The sequence below is a fragment of the Cibotium barometz genome, chromosome 4, assembly GCF_041138505.1.
Source record: "Cibotium barometz isolate CiBa-2024 chromosome 4, ASM4113850v1, whole genome shotgun sequence".
Taxonomy (NCBI): domain Eukaryota; kingdom Viridiplantae; phylum Streptophyta; class Polypodiopsida; order Cyatheales; family Cibotiaceae; genus Cibotium; species Cibotium barometz.
In genome coordinates, this window is record NC_141049.1 from 928,779 (window position 1) to 952,315 (window position 23,537).

The 23,537-nt window shown below is 46.5% G+C and overlaps 1 protein-coding gene across 2 annotated transcripts in view; it reads left to right on the plus strand.

Moving 5' to 3' along the window:
- Window positions 1–23,537, plus strand: part of LOC147638784 (cysteine-tryptophan domain-containing zinc finger protein 7-like) — a 67,455-nt gene that overhangs the window by 22,261 nt on the left and 21,657 nt on the right. For both annotated transcript variants that reach the window (XM_086784362.1, XM_086784373.1), the window contains exon 9: window positions 22,762–22,913. In XM_086784362.1, coding sequence (XP_086640488.1) covers window positions 22,762–22,913 — 152 coding nt within the window. The remainder of the gene's footprint in view (window positions 1–22,761; window positions 22,914–23,537) is intronic.

The window sequence follows — 23,537 nt, forward strand, 5'->3', positions numbered from 1 at the left end:
TCTAGAGAGGTTGGGGCCAAGGGTCCTGTCCCTTGAGTGCTAGTATCGACTTCTCCCATGCAGAGTACTCCGCGCTTGAGAGTCTGGCTGTGCCTCCTTCGAGTGTGTCCTCTGCTTTCTCAATCATGTTAAAGTGTCCACCCAAGCACCAAAAGTCAGCTTGAGGAAGGGCCTGCTGGACTGAGCTCCATACGATGGCTCTACGTGCTGTGGTGTTCGGGGCATAAACATTGAGGAAGCACACAAAATCATCTCCAATCATAATGGTAACCCATTGTGCACACCTAGAGACTATGACTCCTGAGCTTGTCACTGCCGGTAAAAGCTGCTCACTGACAAAAATGCACTCCTTCTTGCGTCCCTGAGGGGCCAAAGGAGGGAGACCAAAAAGTGTGACTCCGGTCTGGTAGAATCTTCCCGTAGCAGCGGGTGCGCCCCTTTGAAAGGTGCCCCTTTGAAAGTGGTGCTCCTGGAGGAAAAGAATGTTGATGGGTCCCCCAACAGTAGCTTTGTGAATCTCTCCTTTGAAGATGCCTCGTCTCTGAAAACACCGAGCCCCCCCTAACCCTTAATGATCCATGAGGCTATTTGCATATCAATCTCTGTGGGAGGCGGAACTATCAGAACTACCCTCCACTCGAAGAGTCTTGGGCGGGGGTTTAGATGGGGAATAATCACAATCCATCGTGGGATGAAGGCGCACCAAGTGGACGCATATCTTGTCCTCCATGTGACGCCACTCTGTCCGAGCGCAAGAGTATGCATACTCCGAACTCCATCGATCACAATGGAGGTATTTGTAAGAAGGGGGAAAGGTATTGCGACTGAGATATGTAGGAACAGTAAAAGCACCACCTCCAGGTTGGAGGCCACCATCTCCCCGTCCTGGTTTCTTTGGGTTGAGCCTCCAAGCTCCATCCTAGCCAAGGACCATAGGTGGGTGAGTATGTCGGTGATGCGACGGTTGTGAAGATGGTGGGAAAGCTCAACTACCTGTCCTTGGATGGCGGTAGCCACCGACTCTGAGTCCCACTCCGTCCCCAGGGCTGCACTCAAAGGAAAAGAGGTGGTCATCGCACCACTCTCTAGCGTAGAGGGTTTGGAGAGATGGAAAGCCACACATATCCGAATATGGGCTACTGTCTCCTCGACATATCCGTCCCTTCCATCGGAAGACATCGGAAGGAACTATAATACACAGGCAATCCCAAGATCTTGGGGGGCCCACCTAGGGACTTTGGCGGGAGAGCCCTCACTGGGGAAGCAACAATGGTCATCTCTACCGGCTCAAAAAAACGATGAATCAAGTGGCGAACGGAACTCGCCAGCTGTCTTCGCTCCAGGTCAGGGGTTGCTGGAGGTTGATGGGACTGCTCTGGAGTGGCGGACGGAGGTTGGGGCATAAAGACTGATGACCAGCAGATCTTTCTCTTCTTTCTTTACATACAAAGTGGCTTCTGATGGACTGTTCACAAATCCTTGAGTGAGTAGGAAAGCATCTATCTTTGCATACCAAGCTCGTGGAGCTTGTTTCAAACCATACAAGGCCTTTTTCAGCCTGCATACTTTCCCTTCATGACCATGTTCTGCAAAACCTATGGGCTGATGTACATAAACTTCCTCCTTGAGGTCCCCATGTAGGAAAGTAGTCTTAATGTCCAACTGGTGAACAACCCAACCACGATGTGCAGCCAATGCAATGACACACGTAAGTGTCGACATATGGGATGCAGGAGCAAATGTCTCCTCATAATCAATGCCCTTCTTCTGTGCATAGCCCTTTGCAACTAGACGGGCTTTGTACCTGTCAATGGATCCATCTACATGTCTTTTCAACTTATAGACCCACTTAGTACCAATTGCTTTCTTGCCTTTGGGCAGATCAACCAAATCCCATGTTTGATTCCTTTTAATAGAATCAAGCTCATCCTGCATGGCTTTGTTCCAATGCACATTGTCTCGTGCATCCACAAATGAACCAGGCTCATCATCATCCTGTAAACTGGCTGCCATAACCATATTCAAATCCATGATGTGTGCATGTTCATTGGTCCGTGTCTCCCTACGAGTACGACCAGCAAGAGGACCCTCTAGATGGCTGTCCTGTAATGTCCTCAAATAGCATCTAGGTATGTGTCTGACCTGTGGTGCCTGCTGCCCCATATTTGGTTCAGCTTCTGGCTCAATTTGCTGCTGAATTTCTGCACCACCTTCATGATTTGCTGGCTGTCCTGAGTTGGATCACCAACTGTGGAATGAAACTCCATAGGTAGTAGACCTTCAAACACATCATTTTCAGCCTGATTTGCATCATAACCAGCCATGGATATTTCTGATTTTTCATCAAAAATCACATCCCGACTAGTGAATATCTTCCTGGATAGTGGGTCATATAACCGGTAGCCCTTGCTCTCACGGCTATACCCAACAAAAATGCATTTTGTGGCTTTATCATCCAACTTCCTCCTCAACTCTTTGGGTATGTGTGCATATGCAAGACACCCAAAAGTACGAAAATGTGATACCGAAGGCTTGCGGCCATGCCAAGCCTCAAAAGGAGTAATGGAAACCAATGCCTTTGTGGGACATCGATTCAAAATATGACAAGCACACATGACAGCTTCGACCCAAAAGATATGTGGTAGCTTCTTTGCCTTTAGCATACATCTGGCCATCTCCATGAGTGACCGATTCTTCCTTTCTGCAACCCCATTCTGCTGTGGAGTATAAGGAGTAGTATACTGATGTTTGATACCTCTACTCTCAAGAAAGGAATTCAACATGTGTGACATATATTCCCCCCCTCGGTCAGAACGGAGAGTCTTAACCTTGCATCTTGACTCTGTTTCAGCAAGTGCTACAAAGGCCAAAAATGCATCATATACCTGTGATTTCTGTGTCAAAGGATAGACCCAGCATATACGAGAGAAGTCATCAATAAATGTAGCAAAATATAAGCAACCTCCTAATGACTTCGTCTGCATGGGACCACAAAGATCACTGTGTATAAGCTGCAACTTTGTAGTTGCTCGTAGAGCCTGATCACGTGGGAAGGAAAACCGATGCATTTTTCCCAAAATACATCCTTCACAAATGTGATCTGGAGGCTTCTCCATAAGAGGTAGGTCTGTGAACATGTTATGTCGCTGCATAAGCATAAGACTACCAAAATTTACATGCCCCATGCGAGCATGCCATAACTCCGCATCAACCATAGCTGGAGTAAGAGTGAATGCATTATAAGTAGACTGATCCACCGGCTGAAATGCATCCAACTGATAAAGTCCATGACATAATGTACCAGTAAGCATCAATGTCAAAGCATTAGCTTTGTCTCTGACCATGCACTTGTCATCATCAAAGTGGACTTGCATACCACAGTGTGCTAAAGAAGAAATGGACAACAAATTCTTCTTTATCCCTGGTACATATAAGGCATCTGTAAGGCGAAGAATAGAGCCATCAATGGTTGTGAGCTGAATCTCCCCAATGCCACGAACTGGATATGAAGCATTATTGGCACACTGAATAGTTTTGCCAATAGGGGCAGGGCCTACATGACAAAACAAATCCCTGCGAGATGTGATATGCTTTGAAGCACCACTATCAAAATACCAAGTACATGCATGCTCTGTCCTACTGAGTGCCTGTGAAGACCAAGAGGCATCATAGCTGCATGTATAGAAACAGTAATCCTTGTCCTCAACAAAAGAAGCAGTCTCTGGAGGAGCTTTAGAGGCATCATTTACAGACATGCCAGATTCCTTTGCCTTCTCTTTGGCAATCCTCTTTCTACACTCTGTGATGTAGTGACCTGGCTTCTTACAGTAATGGCATTTGCCCTTCTTCTTGGGCTGTCCATCACCTTTCTTGGTATCCTGAGATGAACCACCATCTCCTGAATTCTGATTTGAACTCTCTGGCTGAGATTTGCCTTTCCCCTTTTGACCTGTAGTAAATGCTTGTTCAGCACTTGTGTTCATATTCATATTCTTCCTGATTTGCTCTTCTTGTAGCAAGAGAGCAACAAGTTCCTGATACTTAAGGGGTTCAACAGCATTCCTCATGCTGAGGTTCAAAGAGGTATGAAAAGCCAAGTAAGATCTTGGCAAAGAGTTCAAGATGGTGGACACAAGCTGTGTCTCAGGAATAATCTCATCCACATTGATGAGTTGCTCTCTCAAATCCTGTAGCTTGTTTAACTGGCTAGACATATCATCTTCTTCATGCATTTTCTGATTTTCCAACTCTCTTTTCAAAAACGAGATCCGAGCCTCATTACGAGCAGCATACATCTGCTCCAAAGTCACCCATGCATTTCGTGAAGAGCCAGCTGAACGAATATGAGGTATAATAGACCTCTGTACTGACAATGCAATGAGTGACAAGGCTTGTGCATCTCTGGCATCCCATGTCTTCTGAGCATTTGTTCTTTGAACAGGCAATGGCTGTCCTGGTGCCTGTACCTGTTGTCCTCGTCCACAAGCACCCCCTTGGGGAGGAGTCTCTGGAGCCAATGGACCTGGACGTGGTTCATCACCACTAACAAAATCCCAAAGACCTTTTGCCCACGAGCACATTTCTCAGCATAAAACTCCACAAGGAGTAGTTCGTGCCGTCCAATTTGTCTTCCTTAGACAAATACGTGAATACATCACTCTGCTGTTGATTTGCCATTATGCCAATGCACAATGTTGTACCTGTGTATCAAAAAACCCAAGCAATAACCCTGAAAGCAACTGTATTCCACTGAATACAGCTAACCCAAATATGCCTGCACTCTGAATGTGCAATACAATGCACCGCTGACTGAGTAGAGCAGCACAAATGGCTTACACAGTGCCAAAATGCCCAAAAATGCCCAAAATTACTGCACCCAAAACCTTGCAAAAAACCTGTAGAGATTTCTTTGCAAGAAAATATGTCTGCCAGAAAATTTTCATAGAGAAAAAATGCCCAAATTCTAAAACTTGTAAAGCTTACCACAACTGTGATTTTTGCAGGTACAAGTTGACTGTAGGTGTGCAGGTACGGAGGACTGTACGGAGCAGATTGCAGGTACGATGACTGTACGACGGATGTACAGAGCTGCAGTCGTGGTACTGTACGGAGCAGGGCGAGCAGGTACAGTACGAAAGCAGGTACAGATTCAGTCGATGAATGTACGACTGAAGGCGGCGCTATTCAGTCGACTGGCACTGAACTGTGCAAGGCGAGTAGGTACACAGCAGGTCGCCTGTACGGAATGATGTAGGTCGCCTGTACGGACAGCTGTACGGCTGTCTGCGCAGGACAGTACTGCTGTCTGCGCTGTAGAAGCTGCAGCTGTAGGCGTGGACCAGCACGTTCAGAGCAGGCACAGTGTACGGAACAGGTACAGTAGCCTGTAGGGTGCTGTGTAGCTGTCGGCGAACTTGTACGGAAAGCTGCAGGGTATGGGTAGTTGCAGGTGAAGCTGATGGCGATGGCCTGTACGAATGGTGGTGTGGAACAGTACGGGCAGGGCAGGCCAACCTGGTAGCTCTGATACCAAAATGAAGGCTTTCAGCAGTTAGGGTTAGGGTTTGGAGGTACTGCAAAATAGAAACGTAGAGAGCAGAGAGAGAGAACATGACTCTTGTTGTATTCAATATAATAAAGTGAAGTACAATAGCCACATAATGAAGTGATCTAAAAGATGTGTTCACATGTCCGGCCATAAAGTGTGCCGGGTGGACCAAAACACTTATAAATTTTTATAAGTGAAACTAAGCTAAACTGGGGGAAAAAACCTCCACTAACTGAAGTAAAAAGTGCCCCAGTAATCTACTGATGATCACTAGCACTCCTCTGGGTGCATACACAGCATAAAACCCAACAACAATTGGACTTAAGGGTATTCAGATTGATGTGGCTAGAGATTTTTTAGCACATATGCGGGATATGCTAGTCAGTGCACGAGAGGCTTTGAGATCGTGCAGGGTTTTATGTTGATAGGAAGCGTTCACCGAGGGTGGTTACCGAGGGAATGCTAGTTTATTTGAGAGTGCCCAAGAGTTTTGAGACGTTACGTACGGGAAAGGTTGGGAAGTTATCCCTAGGTAGTGTGGACCTGTTTTATGTGCGGTAGCTTTGTGTGTCTTCTTTTAGCCCTAAGTAACTGAATAAGAACCTTGATGCAAATCACCAACAAAGACAAGGGGGTAGCTGTATTTTCGGTATATTATAGAGTACAAAAGTTATACAAATCTATGGCCTTTGGCCTTCCAAAAAGGGAAACTTAAAGACCCTATTTGTGACCTTTGACCTCCCCCAAAAGGGGGGAGATGAATGAAAGAATGCTTGGCCTACCCTTATATAGGTCCCATTGTTATGTACCTAGTACTAACCCTTGGGGTTAGGGACTAATCGAACATGGTTATGGGAGCCTTGGGATTAGGGAAAGGAGGAGGAGTCAGGTGGCTAGGGTTCCAATTTAAGAAAACCAAGGTTATTGGCTATTTATGACTGGACTGCTATTTATAGCAGTAATAAGCACTATAAAAGTGACTCTTGGGTTATAATTAATTCAGTGTGGTCTGGACTTGGACCAAGAGGCTTACTCCTGCCATGGACATGGCAGATTGCGGTGGGTAGTCTTGCCGACCGCCCTCCTGGGCAGGCTCTGGTGATATGGGACGCTAGGGCTGACTAGCATTGTAACATGCAGTGGCAGTATTTGTATTGGAGGATCCTGTCACACAAATGCTCACACCGTCTTCTGTATCTTGAGTTTCGCGAGTTTAGCAATCCATTTTAATACTTCAAACTTTAGAGAGATATGAGAGAGAGAGATGAGAACTGTACACCGTATGGGTTCCCGAATTACCCAATGAAGGGCCCCCTATCCCGTTACGGAGATAGTATTTGCTTTATTATCTTTAAAGAGACTGATGGTGTGACTGACAATAAGCCAAACGCAAGACCTTTGAAGACCAAGTGTTGGGCTGAACTGTACATTGCTATAGAAGCACCAAAGATGTCCAATCTCGAGCCTATGCACTCTTCCCAATGGAATGAGGGAGGGATGCAAAGCTAGGGCTGAGAGAGGGGCTGTTTGGGACTGTTCTAGACTGAGTATGAATGATGTAAATGAATATGAATGCTGCATTTTACCTTCACCAAGTGGCTAGAGCAAAACAATGACTGGATGAATGCTGAAAACTGTATGGATTCAGAAAACGCAAGGCTGAATGCTGAAACTGCTGTGTTTTGCTGATGCAAAGGGCTGAATACTCATGCATTGATGTGCGTAGGGCTGTAGGAGAAAAACGCTGAGATAATAGGGCTGAAACTGCAATCGCTTATGCTCCTAGTGCTGAGGATGACAAGTGCCTGAATGCTCCTTTGCTGAATATGATGGATGAGGGAATGATTATGCAAGTGATCTATTTATATGGGCACATGGAGCCAGTCGGTTGGCTACTGAGCTGGCCGACTGCTCATGTCCAATCATAAATGCATAAATGTGTATAAAATGCTGAAAATGATGGTAAAAATCCTGATAAATATTGGATGATATCTGGGGTTCCTGCAATGGTCTAGATGCTATGCATGAATGATGTGCAATATGCAGGATGCTTTCTGATGCAAACCCTAAGGTTTCTATGGACTCTATATGCATGAATGCGTCTCTTTAAGTGGGTTAAGGGACTAAGACTGACTAACTGACTTGCTATGGTTGAGAATGACCTACGTAGCTCGTGCCTGACTTATCCTGGACTGAGGATATACAATGGGGTCACGGCGTACGACAAATATCATCCTAAATGGTACTAATACTGTTACAATGTTGCACTGATGATAATGAGCCAGTTTGTCACCATGCACTAGTGCAGAGTGCATGTGACATTCGCTCCTGCTTAGCTTGGTGGTAGGTTCATGGCTTCCAAGTAGTCTGCCAACAGCTGGGGGTACTCTTGAAAAAACTCCTCGTATAGCCATACGGCTTCGTGGGTACCTCGATCTCGGAATTTTGTATAGATCTCACGTATCCGTCGACCGGAACCATGCTTCCAACGATGAAGAAGGATCTGCTCGGGCTCGATGACCTCTACTTGGTCTACCACGTCTGGCTGCTGTTCATCTGAAACATCAAACACTTCTGGTCCAACATATGGTTTTAGCCAAGAAACATGGAAAACATCATGCATCGTCCAACGGGTAGGCAACTTTAACTTCATGGTCACATCACTTAACTTCTTAACTATTCGAAAAGGTCCAAAACTACGGAATGAAAGCTTGGGACAACGTTTGTCCACTTGTTTTAATCTTTGTTTCATGATACATAGATAGACCCAATCCCCTTCCTTGAAGTGGACATCTCGTCTAGACTTATTCACCTGTCTGCTATATGCTTCCTGTGCTTTGGTCAAGCGGTCCTTGACTGACTCAATGATCTCGGAAAATGCTTCCGTAGTTTTATTAGCCTCTAGAGATGGAGACAGCAATCCTGTCAAAAGAGAAGAGAAACAGCGACCAAAGGCTGCTTCATATGGAGTCCGTCCGACACTGGATGAATGAGTGTCGTTCAAGATAGCTTGGACCAATGGAAGATAATGTTCCCATTTGGTCTGCTGGTCATGACAATATGACTTGAGAACATCAAAGGCCAACTGGTTATAAATTTCTGTTTGGCCGTCTGTCTGTAGATGGAATGCACTAGACAATTGCAACTTAGTTCCGAAGTTTTCAAATAATGCCCTCTAGAAATGCGAGGTAAACTTGGAATCTCTATCTGATGTAATGGTGCTAGGCAAACCACAAACTGGGTACCAATGCTTGAGAAACAGACGGGATACGTCCTCGGCTGTGGCCGTATGCTTGCATGAGATGAGCATGCAGAATTTACTGAAGCGATCCACAATGGTGAAACACTGAGTGTTCCGGGATCGGGTGGATGTTGGTAGAGACCCTACAAAGTCCATAGATATGTCGGTGAAAGGTCTGTCGGGGATAGGCAAAGGTTGAAGTAAACTAGCCTTCTTTGTATGTGGAACCTTTACTTTTTAACAAATCTTATAGGCTTGAATATGTGAATGGACATCATGCCTCATCTTTGGCCAATAAAAGGACAGTTCTAATTTCTCGAGGATACTGTTGATACCCCTATGTCCCCCAACTAAGGAGTCACGGGCATCATGGAGAAGAGCGGAACGCTTTTTCCGAATGACACAGAGGCAATTCTTGAAGAACAACCAACCATTTTGTACTGAATAATGGCCAGGCTTAGAATCGAGGGCCGAACTGTACTTAGTACCAAACTCAGGGGAGTCGACATATTGGTCTTTCATGCTATCTAAGTCCTTCCCCGTGATTTTGAGAATGGTATATTCTTGGATTGCCTGGATGCTGGCCTTTTGACTAAGAGCATCTGCTACTGGGTTATGCTTACCAGGGATGTATTCAATCATTCCTCCAAACTGTTGGAAGAATTGACTCCACCTGGCCTGTCGATCACTCCACTGGGCATGGTTTGAAGCCACTTAAGTGCTTGGTGGTCTGTTTTTACTGTGAAGACCAATGTTTGAGTGTTGTGATACTGAATAATTCTTTTCGGTGATATCCAACTTTCTACTGTAGTATGCCACGGGTCTATTGTCCTGCTGGAGAACTGTACCTATGGCTACATTGCTTGCATTGGTAATGACCTCGAAAGGTTCATCTCAAGATGCTAACTTTAATACAGGGGCTTCTGAGGCAGCTTTCTGGAGTGCACGGAATGCATCAAGCGCCGTGCCTGTAAAACTGAGACTTTCTGCTTGCGAGTCTTCACCCCCTTGAGCAAGTCGGTAAGAGGTGTTGCAAGGTTGGAAAACTGATGGACATGGGTACTAAAGGCCTGACAAAGACCTACGAATGAGCGGGTTTCTTGGGCGGTCTTAGGAATGTCCCAATCTAAGATTTCCTGAACCTTTGATGGATCCAGTCTAATCCCATCGGAACCTATGATATATAGCCCAAATACTGAACTTCTTTAACACCAAAGACAGACTTTTTGTCATTTATGTAGAGCTCATTATCTCGCAAGAGCTGCAAGACTTTCTCCACATCTTTCTCATGCTGCTCCGGAGTGGCTGAGAAGACTAATATGTCATCAAGGAATATGAAAACACACTTTCCAATGTGGATTGTGAAAATCTTGGACATCATCTTATTGAAGGTTGTGAGTGCATTTGTAAGCCCAAAAGGCATGACTACGAACTCGTAGTGACCACGCTCTGTCCGGAAAGCTGTTTTTGGAATGTCAGCTTAAAAAATGCAGACCTGATGGTAACCACTCTTGAGGTTGATCTTAGTGAAAAATTTAGCACCGTCTAAAGGCTCCAAAATGTGCTCTATCCTTGGCATAGGAAACTTATTCTCAATGGTGAGTTTATTTAATGCCATGTAGTCTACACAAAGGCGTGCAGACTTGTCCTTCTTTTGGACAAATAGGATGGGTGCAACAAATGGTGAGGAAGAAGGCCGAATGAATCCGCGGTTCGGAGGAGCTCAGATAACTGTTTTTCTAACTCGCCCTCTAAAGTCTTGGAAAGACGATAGGGAAACGTACTAGGAGGATCCGATCCAGGAACCAAATCAATGTGATGGTCCTCAGGACGAGAGGGTGGGAGACTGGGCGGGAGATCGTCCCTAAGCATAATGTCCTGATGTCTAGAAAGGAGGTTTGCTAACTGAGGGACTGAAGATGAGATGGATGCTACCGATGAGGTAGAGGCTGTCTCAGCACGAACATAAAGTAGTGCTCCTTCTGCTCCCTTGCGGATAGCTCGTCGGGCCTGGAGATGCGAAATCAATGGGATAACAAGAATGCTTCTATCCCCACGAATCATGATAGGCTTAGGAAAACCTTTACAGATAGTAAAAGTGTCTTGCTCCCAATCGGGAATAGGCTCATACTGACGGAACCACTAAATTCCTAAGATCATGTCACACCCCAATAGAGGCGAGACAATGAAATCTCGTTGGAATGAGGCCTTCTGAACATCAAAGGCAACCTGCTGTGCCTTCTGAGAAATGTGGGTGTGGAGACCAGGTGTAAACCTGTCCACATCCAGATGATATGGAACTAATGTGCAGCTCATTTTGTTAGCCAATTGGGGAGAGATGCGTCTTTAGAACTGCCCATATCGAAAAGGACTACAAACTGTTGGCGCTGGGCAGAGCCATAAGCTCGGATTAGGCTTTTTTTGTGCAGCATCGCTCTCACCCTCTTGCTTAGCATCAAATACCACGGATGGCATAGGATGCATAGAAGGTAAAAGTTGAACCGCATTGGTGGTCGTAGGCGGGGCTGGGGAGGCTGTGGCGATTGTGGCAGAAGGAGCTTTGGCGGCTTATTCCGCTTGCCATTTGTGGCAATCCTTCTTACCATGCCCTATGATGTGAGAGAAAAAACATCTGTTTTTTGATTGATACTTCTTTTGCTCCTCTAGAGAAAGATAACCTCCAGTAATGCCTGCTTTAACCTTTTCATTGGGGGTTTTCTTAGGCTTAGATTCTTTATCTTTCTTACCCCCTGAACTGGAGCTATTACTGCCGTCCTTCTTAGCATCTTTAGAAGATGCATTATCTTTCCCCGGCTGTGCAGTGGATTGTTGTTGCTGGGGTTTGGTACTGGACTGAGATGATTGCTTGGGCTTGCCTCCGTTCATCTTCATTTCTTCATTCTGAGCGAGAGTCAATGCCTGGTCATATGTACTAGGTTCAAAGTTACGAACTGTGAACCAAATGTTAGGATCCAATCCACGAATGAATTGCTCCATCTTGGCCTGCGCAGATAGCCCTATCTGTTGTGCTAAAGTAATAACCTTGCTGGAAAACTGAAGCACTGGGGATCCGTCTGTCTGAGTCCATAGAACTCATCTGCCAGACCGATCATGTACTGGGGCGGGAGGAATCTGGTCTTCAGGTCATGGACAAATGTATCCCAGCTAAAAGTGTGACACTTGTGGTTTGGTTTGTATAAAGATTAGACCAATGTTGCCACCAAGTGACTGCCTCACCAGTGAGATGGGGAGCCGCTACATGGACTCTATCATGAGGATCTGTGATCCTAGCTAATGGAAAATGAGCAGTAAATTGATGAATAAACTGATTAACTGCTAAATGATCACACTTACCATCATACTTACTGAAATTTGGTTGATTGCGAATGACGGTAGTTGATGCTGCGGATTGCTGGCTAGTGGCGCCTGAGGCTGGGGATACTGAAGAGAGGTGCTGGTATCTAAGATGAATGCCCCCCTTTTCCCTTTGGTGCTTGAGTAACATACGTTCTCGATCGAGCTCTCGTTGTTAGCCTGATGCTGGTCTTTGTCGATCCTATGTTGGGCTTCCTCATAGTTCCGTCTTTTTGCTTTTTCTTGTTGTTTTCTTGCTTCTTCTTCTGCTTTTTCTTCTCTCCTTCTGGCCTCGTCTTCTCTCCTTTGTTGTTCCATATGAAAGAAGAGGGAGATATAGTCGGGGGCTGCTAGAGGCGGAGGAGGACGTGCTACTGTTGCCTCCAAGAGTTGGAGACGCTCCATGAGCAGTTGGTTCTGAGCTCTAAGAAGAGCTATGGTGTCTGCTGTAGTCGGAAGAGCAAGGTCTCCTTCGGGGGGGGGGGGAGACTTCTTCCGGCTGATGGGTACTCTTCTCTGTAGACATGATGCTGAAGTCGGTGGTCGTGCGGCGTGCCGGAACGCAATCTGACCATCCAAGGATGCCCTCACGCTAGGATACGGTGTGTGTGGACAAGCTGAATCTGATACCAATGTAACATGCAGTGGAAGTATTCGTATTGGAAGATCCTGTCACACAAATGCTCACACCGTCTTCTGTATCCTGAGTTTCGCAAGTTTAGCAATCCACTTTAATACTTCAAACTTTAGAGAGATATGAGAGAGAGAGATGAGAACTGTACACCGTATGGAGCAATTATAAAATTTGTTGTGAGATCTTACACTTGGAGAAAAGGTCTTGTAACAGTAGTATCAAAGCTACATGCCAAGTACAAAATCTTTTCACATGCTAAGTACAAAATCAAAGGTGTGGGTTATGGACTAACCTATTAATATTTGAACTATAGTTCTTTTGCTATTTTGTAAAAACATATTGAAGCGGTTACGATTTTAAAATTTCCCTCCTTTTCTACTCTTTTAACTACACACTAGACGACAGTTGGTTTCTTAGGAGGAAGGAGGCACTGATCTGGTGTGTTTGATCATCCTCTGGGGTCATTGGGAACGTCCATGGCTTAGAGATAACTAGACTTGAGTATAGGTTAGTACTCATGATTGCTGTCGAGTGTTAAAAGTTGTGAGCTTTTAGAGTTTATTTTGGTGAGCCCAGGCTTCTAATATTCCCCACACTCTTAAGGCTTGGGTGGATACCTCCTTTGTGCTCTCTGAAGGGCCCTCTATCCCGTTACCGAGATAGTATTTGCTTTATTATCTTTAAAGAGACTGACGGTGTGACTGACAATAAGCCAAACGCAAGACCTCTGAAGACCAAGTGTTGGGCTGAACTGTACACTACTGTAGAAGCACCAAAGATGTCCAATCTTGAGCCTATGCACTCTTCCCAATGGAATGAGGGAGGGATGCAGAGCTAGGGCTTAGAGAGGGGTTGTTTGGGACTGTTCTAGACTGAGTATGAATGTTGTAAATGAATATGAATGCTGTGTTTTACCTTCACCAAGTGGCTGGAGCAAAACGATGAATGGATGAATTCTGAAAACTGTATGGATACAGAAAATGCAAGGCTGAATGCTGAAACTGTTGCGTTTTGCTGATGCAGAGTGTCACGTGCATCCCGCACTTGGATGCCACGTAGACATTTCTGTACAGAAGGTGCAGGACCTGGGATGGTGAACTGGTCCCATGTGAGCCCAGTCCGGGACGAGTCAGCCAGGGATCCATCTCAGTCGTCCAAGGTCAGGTGTGCATCGTCCTGCACATGAGTCCAAGGTCAGGTGTGCATTGTCCTGCACATGAAGCAGTGCCAGTCCGCGCTGTGAGTCTCCCTCTGGAATGATGTCAGATGTGCTGAGTATCTGGTTTGCAACTGGATGCCAGGCCTCTGTAGGCATGTAGTTTGCATGTAGAGATGGGGCCAGCCCATAGGGCTACCCCAGGGCAAGGATTTGCATTTGCATACTTAGTCTGGGCATGGGGGAGGTGTAGAACCACCCCCAAGGGGCCAGGAGGGCCCAAGATATTGCCCACCAGCCAAGGCAAGGGCTGGAGGGGCTGTCGGCCAGCTCCAGAGCTTCTGGACAGGCAGCCGAGAGAGATTAAAACCCTAAACAGCAGGCGGCCAGGTGTGGGGGGCAATCCCACACCCATGCGCAGCATGCCCAGCAGCCAGGGTGCTGTCCAGGAGCATGCGCAGGCTGGACAGCAGGGATTACAAGTGTGAAAACACTTTATTAAAGTGTGTGAGTATTTTATTAAAAATACTCAGTCGTGGGCTGTCCTGAAGCCAGCCGACTGCATGAAGGGAGTAGTATAAAAGCCCAGCCCATAATTCATTGTAGCCATCTCATAATTCACCAAGAGCATCAAGCATTCAAGGGCCAGGACAGCCAAGGGTTTGCTAAAGCTAAGGGGTGAAGGACTGAAGGTCAAGGGCAGGTTTTCCAGCCAAGAAAAGGTCAAGTACTTTGTATTTGTTTTCAGATTTACATCATTCTAATAAAGCAAATACACCATCCGTGGTGGGGGCCCTACAGAGGGTAATTGGGACCCAATACTGTGTCCTTCTCCATCCCCCCCTTCTCTCTCTATTTTCTGCACATCGTCTTTCAGTTTTGTGCGTTAATTCCGTCGCGAAAAGAGTGCTGTTTTCTGAGTTTTGAAGTACCGATCCTTCTCCGAAGCTTCCGCATATTACAGTGGTATCAGAGCCTACTTCAAGGACAAAGATTCAGCAAAGAAAACCAGAAATTTTTTCGCTCGTGTGGTTGGTTTTTAGACGCCGGTGGACTGCCCCTTTCGGAGTGACTCCTGTCCTGCGAAGGACGGTTGGTTTTTAGCCTCCGGAAGCCTCCGGAAATCTCCCACACAGATAGTGGATGGTCAGATTGCGTTCCGGAAAGGAATTGCATATTCCCGCTATGGCGAGCTTTGGCGACGAGAGAGAACCAGAACCATGGGACCAGAGTGCACCAGGCAGCCCAGCTAGGGCACCCGGCTTGAGTGTACAAGACATGTTCCAGCAGATGATGCGAGCAATCGCAGACCAGACAACCAAGTTGGACGAGCAGAAGGCGCGGATTTTGGCTCTGGAGGAGCGTTCTCGCTCTCCAGCGTCGCGTTTTTCATCTCCTCCTCCCTCTCCTTCCGTACCCCAGATACCAGATCCTCGTCACAGGGACCCTCTCGAGGGGTCACAGCCGCAGCCAAGCTCCTTGCTTGAGATGCAGATGCGTGCATTGGAGATTCGACAACGAGAAGACGAAGCCATGTGATGAGTGGAACACGAGCGTTACCTCCGAGCTTTGGACGCCAGATTGACACCGGCGGCGCCCTCGAATCATTTTCCCGAGAAAATGAACTTCAGTAAGTATAATGGTAAACTCGATCCCACTACTCTGTATTCATGGTTACATCAATTTGAAGCTTACTTTGCCGCAATTAGGAAATCAGATATTGACAAAGTGATCTTAGCCAGTTGGTATTTGGAAGGTGAGGCCATTCCTTGGTGGACTCAGTGGGCTCATGCCCACACCAGATTAGGTATGGCAGCTTATGGGTGGGACGAGTTCGTCCGTGACCTTAAGCAGCGGTTTTTACCGCCCCACTACCTTGAGCGACTCGAAGACGAGTTCAGGGGAGCGCGTCAGAACGCGCAACCAGTCCTTCAGTTTGCCAATAGAATTTCGACCTTGTGTCTACAATTAGGCTTATCTGATGCGGACAAGAAAGGGCAGTTTTTGTATGGCCTGGACACGCACATCCAATGGGAGGTGCGTATGTTTAGACCAGCCACCTTTGAGGACGCACTCTCGCTTGCGCAGAGTGCAGAAATGAAACACAATGGTGGCAAGCCCAAGACTTCCCAGCCGGCTTCTCCTAAGGCTAACGCCTCAGGGGGCAAAAGCCAGAACCAGACGGGGTCTTCCCCAGGACAGAGCCCGGGAGCCTCTGGCTCCAAGAACTCGAACAATGCGTCTAAGCTTACTCCAGACTAGAAAGCGGAGGCAGGCAAGACAGGTGGCAAGTTGAGTGCTGAGGAGCTTTCTCAGTACAGGAAGGAGGGTAGATGTTACTTTTGTCACACAAAAGGACATACTTCTCGGGATTGTCCGAAGAAGCCTCCAAAGGCCGCCGCCGTCTCCACAGCTTCCGTGGTGAGCACAGCTCCCACACAGACCCCAGTGGCTACCCCTAGTTCTTCAACCCCCGGTGCTTCAGTTGGAGCAATTATTAGCCGGGAGCTCGAAGATAAGCAGAAGGGCGCCCATGACCAGGAGTATGAGCGCAACGAATTGCTCAAGTCCTTTGGCTACATAGGTGGCCAGAGAGTCGTTGTCTTGTTTGACAGCGGCAGCACGGAGGATGTGATCATGGAAGAGGCCGCTAGGCGTGCCCGTTTCGAGCTGACTCCGGTGGACAAACAAGTTGAGGGATTTAGCACAGGTATGACAACGAGCGTCAAGTATGAAGCTCTAGGTGCTAAGTTAGTAATTCAGGGCATAGAGTTTGTGCGTGACTTTATGGTTGCCCCTCTTGTAGGAGCAGACATAATTTTGGGTATCCAGTGGTTTCACAAGTTTCTTCCTGATGTCAAGTGGGACAAGCACACGTTCCAGATTGATCGGAATGTGTCAAACACCCCGGTGACCATTAAGTGTGAGCCAGGTATTCCAAACTTTCCGCTCATAAGCCACTTGCAGGCTAAGCGAGCAGTCAGGAAAGGCGCACAGTGTGCGATGATTTACATCCAGACAGCCCAGACGGTGGCCAGTGCTTCCGAGAAGTACTCGGTTCTCCATGAAAAGTTCCAGAAGATTTTTCTTCGGGACAGTCTCCCTCCCCAGCTTCCCCCGTCCAGACCGGAGGATCACAAGATTGACCTCCTCCCAGGCTCGGAACCCCCGAGCAAGTTTCCGTATCGCCTTTCTAAGGCAATGGAGTCGGAGTTGGACCGCCAACTCCAAGAATTGTTGCAAGCTGGCTTCATCCGCCCCAGCGTGTCGCCATTTGCAGCACCGATCTTATTTGTCAAGAAGAAAGATGGGTCTTCTCGGTTGTGTGTCGATTATCGTGCACTCAACAAGCTGACTATCAAGAGCAGATTCCCGATGCCTCGAATTGACTATATTCTCGAGAGGCTGAATGGAGCTAAGGTGTTCTCTAAATTGGATTTAAAGAGTGGGTACTACCAGGTTCGGATTGTTGAGGGGGACATCCCCAAGACAGCTTTCCGTACAGAACGGGCCCACTATGAATTTGTGGTCATGCCATTTGGTTTGACGAACGTCCCAGCTACATTTAACCGCATGATGATGCGTATTTTCCGGGAGTTGATTGGAGTGTGTGTGTTCATATTTCTGGACGATATACTCATATTTTCAGCTACAGTTGAGCAGCATGACATTGATGTGGAGAAAGTCCTTGAGTTGCTGGAAAGCAACGAGCTCTATGTCAATGAAAAGAAGTCAGAATTTTATCTGTTCCAGGTACATTACTTGGGATATATAATCAGTGCCGAAGGCATTCGACTTGATCCGGCTAAAGTGGCCGAGATTGTTAACTGGGAAGTACCTCAGACTGCTTATGACATTAGATCATTTGTGGGTATATGCCAGGCATATTCCACCCACATTGACAAGTTTTCTGATCTCTCGGCAGACCTCACCGATCTGCTAAAGGGAGTGAAAACAAGGAGGCAAAAGATTCGAATGACTCCACGAGCGTTGGAGGCATTCCAGAACCTCAAGGTGGCTTTGTCAGAAGCACCTTGTCTAGCCCTTGCCTCGTGGGACGAACCATTTCAGGTGATCACCGATGCGAGTAACATCGCAATTGGAGGTGTATTGCAACAGAATGGTCATCCGGTAGCTTACATGTCTCGTAAGTTACTGCACGCCGAAAAGAATTACTCAGTCTATGATCGTGAACTCCTAGCAGTCATTCAGGCCTTGAAACATTGGAAACATTTCCTGTATGGCCGTGACTTCGAGGTCCGCACTGACCATCAGGCATTGCGCTGGATTCAGACGATGCCAAGTGCACAATGGAGTGATCGACAGCACCGCTGGAGTCAGATATTCCAGCAGTTTGGTGGCATGATTGAGTACCTTCCAGGAAAGGCCAATCCAGTGGCCGATGCTTTGAGCAGGAAGGGACAAGTATCTACGATTCAGACCACTAGACTTGACCTTGTTGGTACAGGACTAGAAGACATGAAGCACACGTACGCGGATTCAGAGGAATTCGGTACGCAGTGGGAACAGGCATTGGATGCCACAGGACCATGCCATTTTTTGATACGCGATGGTTGGCTTTACTACAAAGGCGGATTGTGTGTCATGAAATCATTCCGGGCAGCTCTTCTCCATGATGCCCATGACGCCATTACAGGTGGTCATAGGGGCATGAATTCGACTCTGGAGAAATTAGAACGGCAATACTATTGGCCAAAGATGAGGCGTGATGTGTTTACATATGTACAACGCTGTGACATTTGTCAAAAGGTGAAAGCTCCTCGTGGAAAGAAGATAGGGTTGTTACAGCCTTTGCCAATTCCGGAGGGTCCTTTCCAAGACATTTCGATGGACTTTGTCACAAATCTGCCTCCCAGTCCGAGTAAGCGTAATACACAGTGTTTGACGATTGTTGACAGGTTCAGCAAATTTGTGATGCTTATTCCTTGCAGGGCCAATGTGACCGCTGAGGATGTTGCCCAGCTATTCATTCGGCATTGGTACCCGATTGGTGGGATTCCTAGGACCATAGTGTCAGACCGAGATGCCAAGTTTACCAGTCATTTTTGGAGGGCATTGTTTGATAATTTTGGTACTAAGTTGAATTTTTCCAGTGCATTCCACCCACAGACAGATGGCCAGACAGAGATATACAACCAGTTGGCCTTTGATGTGCTGAAGTGTTATGTCCACGATCAGCAAGGTAAGTGGGAATCGTTTTTGCCTTTAGTTCAAGCTGTTTTGAATGACTCTTTTTCTTCAGCTATTGGCAGGACTCCATATGAGGCAGCGTTTGGAAGGCCTTTCCAGTCGTTGTTAACCAGGACTTCGTCTTCAGTACCGGAGGCGAACAGAGTGACGGAGTCTTACCAGGAGATACTAGAGTCCGTCAAAGACAGATTGGCTAAAGCGCAAGAGGCCTACACTCGACAGGCCAATAAAGACCGAAGGGACATGAAGTTTTCGGAAGGAGATTGGGTATATCTTCGGATTATGAAGCAAAGATTAAAGCAGGTGGGCAATCGATGCCCAAAGTTGTCTTTCAGGAGCTTCGGACCATTCCCCATTCGGAAAAAGATTAATGAGGTGTCTATGCAGTTAAAGCTACCTCCGAGTTGGACTATGCACGATGTATTTCATGTCAGTTGGTTAAAGCCATATGCAGGTCCACCCCCTTCAGAGGTCAAAGACGAAGCGGAACCAGACATCATTGATGAAGCAGAAGTAATGGTTCCAGAACAGATCCTTCTACACCGTTTCAAGCATGGCTCAGGCCGAAGACTACGACAGTTCCTCACGAAGTTTCAGGACCGAGGAACTCATGAAGCGGTATGGCTCGACAAAGAATTTTTCGAAGACTATCCGGCTTTATTGACGGATTATTTGGAGGCTATGCAGCTTCCGTCAAGTTAAGCAGAAGGGGATGTCACGTGCATCCCGCACTTGGATGCCACGTAGACATTTCTGTACAGAAGGTGCAGGACCTAGGATGGTGAACTGGTCCCATGTGAGCCCAGTCCGGGACGAGTCAGCCAGGGATCCATCTCAGTCGTCCGAGGTCAGGTGTGCATCGTCCTGCACATGAGTCCAAGGTCAGGTGTGCATTGTCCTGCACATGAAGCAGTGCCAGTCCGCGCTGTGAGTCTCCCTCTGGAATGATGTCAGATGTGCTGAGTATCTGGTTTGCAACTGGATGCCAGGCCTCTGTAGGCATGTAGTTTGCATGTAGAGATGGGGCCAGCCCATAGGGCTACCCCAGGGCAAGGATTTGCATTTGCATACTTAGTCTGGGCATGGGGGAGGTGTAGAACCACCCCCAAGGGGCCAGGAGGGCCCAAGATATTGCCCACCAGCCAAGGCAAGGGCTGGAGGGGCTGTCGGCCAGCTCCAGAGCTTCTGGACAGGCAATCGAGAGAGATTAAAACCCTAAACAGCAGGCGGCCAGGTGTGGGGGGCAGTCCCACACCCATGCGCAGCATGCCCAGCAGCCAGGGTGCTGTCCAGGAGCATGCGCAGGCTGGACAGCAGGGATTACAAGTGTGAAAACACTTTATTAAAGTGTGTGAGTATTTTATTAAAAATACTCAGTCGTGGGCTGTCCTGAAGCCAGCCGACTGCATGAAGGGAGTAGTATAAAAGCCCAGCCCATAATTCATGGTAGCCATCTCATAATTCACCAAGAGCATCAAGCATTCAAGGGCCAGGACAGCCAAGGGTTTGCTAAAGCTAAGGGGTGAAGGACTGAAGGTCAAGGGCAGGTTTTCCAGCCAAGAAAAGGTCAAGTACTTTGTATTTGTTTTCAGATTTACATCATTCTAATAAAGCAAATACACCATCCGTGGTGGGGGCCCTACAGAGGGTAATTGGGACCCAATACTGTGTCCTTCTCCATCCCCCCCTTCTCTCTCTATTTTCTGCACATCGTCTTTCAGTTTTGTGCGTTAATTCCATCGCGAAAAGAGTGCTGTTTTCTGAGTTTTGAAGTACCGATCCTTCTCCGAAGCTTCCGCATATTACACAGAGGGCTGAATACTCATGCGTTGATGCGCCTAGGGCTGTACGAGGAAAACGCTGAGATAATAGGGCTGAAACTGCAATCGCTTATGCTCCTAGTGCTGAGGATGACAAGCGCTTGAATGCTCCTTTGCTGAATATGATGGATGAGAGAATGATTATGCAAGTGATCTATTTATATAGGCACATGGAGCTAGTTGGTTGGCTACTGAGCTGGCCGACTGCTCATGTCCAATCATAAATGCATAAATGTGTATAAAATGCTGAAAATGATGGTAAAAATCCTGATAAATATTGGATGATATCTGGGGTTGCTGCAATGGTCTAGATGCTATGCATGAATGATGTGCAATATGCAGGATGCTTTCTGATGCAAACCCTAAGGTTTCTATTGACTCTATATGCATGAATGCGTCTCTTTAAGTGGGTTAAGGGACTTAGACTGACTGACTGACTTGCTATGGCTGAGAATGACCTACGTAGCTCGTGCTTGACTTATCCTGGACTGAGGATATACAATGGGGTCACGGCGTACGACAAATATCATTCTAAATGGTACTTATACTGTTACAATGTTGCACTGATGATGATGAGCGAGTTTGTCACCATGCACTACAGTGCAGAGTGCATGTGACAGGCATGGACTTGTGGGAGTGGAACCTTAGCCCTTGGCTTGGGGGTGGTTTCAAGTCGCGAACCTACGGTTGGGTGCTGAGCTTGCTTGCACCCCCCCTATTTGGTTTGTACTAATCTTGTTTTGGCCTGTGTATTAGGGTTGATTGATGGGAGGATCTCACACTTGGTATCATTGCCATCCTAATAGCGGAGGCAGAAAATAAGCAAGGTTTGCGTGTGATGTGTCTTTGGCATCTTAGGAAATTAAGTCGTGTAGCTTAGGTATTCTTCTTGATGTTGTTTTTATGGTTTGAGCGTTGGTGCTTTTATGATCTTCCATCACGTATGGTTCTGAGGGTAAGAGGGAAGTGTGAGGAAGAGGGTGTATGCTGAATTCTGGATATGCAAGAACAAGGCCATGGGTCGTGTGTTTAGACCCATGTGTAGATGTCTCTCTTTCTCTCTCTCTCTCTCTCTCTCTCTCTCTCTCTCAGCCCACGGCTTATGTGTATGTTTGCTTCTCCACAAGACCATATGTACTCTATGTAGGACTGTAGCACGCAGCCTACAGTCACGTAGAGTAGGCAATGATGCGTAGGTTGCGTTAAAAAAAACGTACACTCTTGTTTTACAAAGGCTGCACAGATCATTTTTTTTACGAGTGCTGTTTTTGGTAAAAAAAGCATGTGCTGTTTTTTTTAATAAACACACAAGCTCAGTTTTTTTTGGTGTTACGCTTCTGCAGACATGCTACATTGATATCAGAGCATCAGGTCAGTCTATCTGTTGTTTGCATTAGGTCATCCAAGGATGCGTTTTTTTGGATGTGCGTGCAGCAAAATAGGGTTTGTGCTTTAGCATTTGCAGCCAAATTAGAGTCACTTTGAATAAGCCACAAACTTAGTGTTAGCAAGTTTTGATGCAATGGGTTTGTCTTGTATGGCCAGGATTCTTTAGTTGCTTCTGGTTTTTACAGATGTATCTGACCTTTCTGCTCATTAAGTTTGCATCTCTGTGCCTAATATGCTACAAGGTTACCCTTTTTCACCTTGCAGTGAATGCCTTTATTGCAATGCTTCATGCTTTATAACACATATCTTATTCCTTGTGAAGGTTCTGTAGATTTCAAGCACACCCTCCTTTGAAACAACAAAGAGGACTTTCAAATATTTGGTGCTTATTTTGGTTCTCTTTTGCAGGTTTTGCGCCATTGATTATGAACGTAGGAAGGATCTTGCAGCTGCTGCTCTTGCTTACAAATGTGCTGGATTGGCACGGATGCGGGTAGTGCAGGCAAAAAGCTTATGCATTAGAGCAGACGTTCAATCTGCTCATCAGCAAGTTGCTCCAGGTAACCTCACATTGATACTACTTTTTTTATTCGCAAGGGTTTGATGGGGGAGATATAAGTATGTTAACTGACCAAAGCTTCCACATGTCTAAATCTTTCAACAATACTTATTGAAGGGAGAATGTTACTTCAACTATTTGAGACACTATACATTGCCTTTTGTAAGAGGAGACATTGTGTGACAAGAAGTAGGATCTTTCACAGCATAAAACTTTAAATTCAAATTGCATAGTTATAGAGATAGAGAACAATACTGTTTTACTAATGTGAATAGATGGCCGAGCCCCACAATCGTGTGCCCTTGTGAAGGGAGTTTTGATAGTGATATGGAGCTTGTGAGACAACAGGCTGAACACCAACAAAAGCTAGGGTGTAAATTCACAATGATGACTAAGGAACTCCATGGATGGGGTTGGTAGTGTCTTTATATAGACCTGGAGACGCAGGGTGAACCACACAGTCTGCGTCACTGTCCGGATTGTTGAACTGGCCTATAAAGAACAGAATGTGCTATGCAATTACCACACCGCCCACACTCATTTGGGCTCATCTTTGGTCTGATTTGGCCCCGCAACTTTTGGACAAGGTTTCCAAGAGCATAGTCTACAAATCCCATGTGTGGAC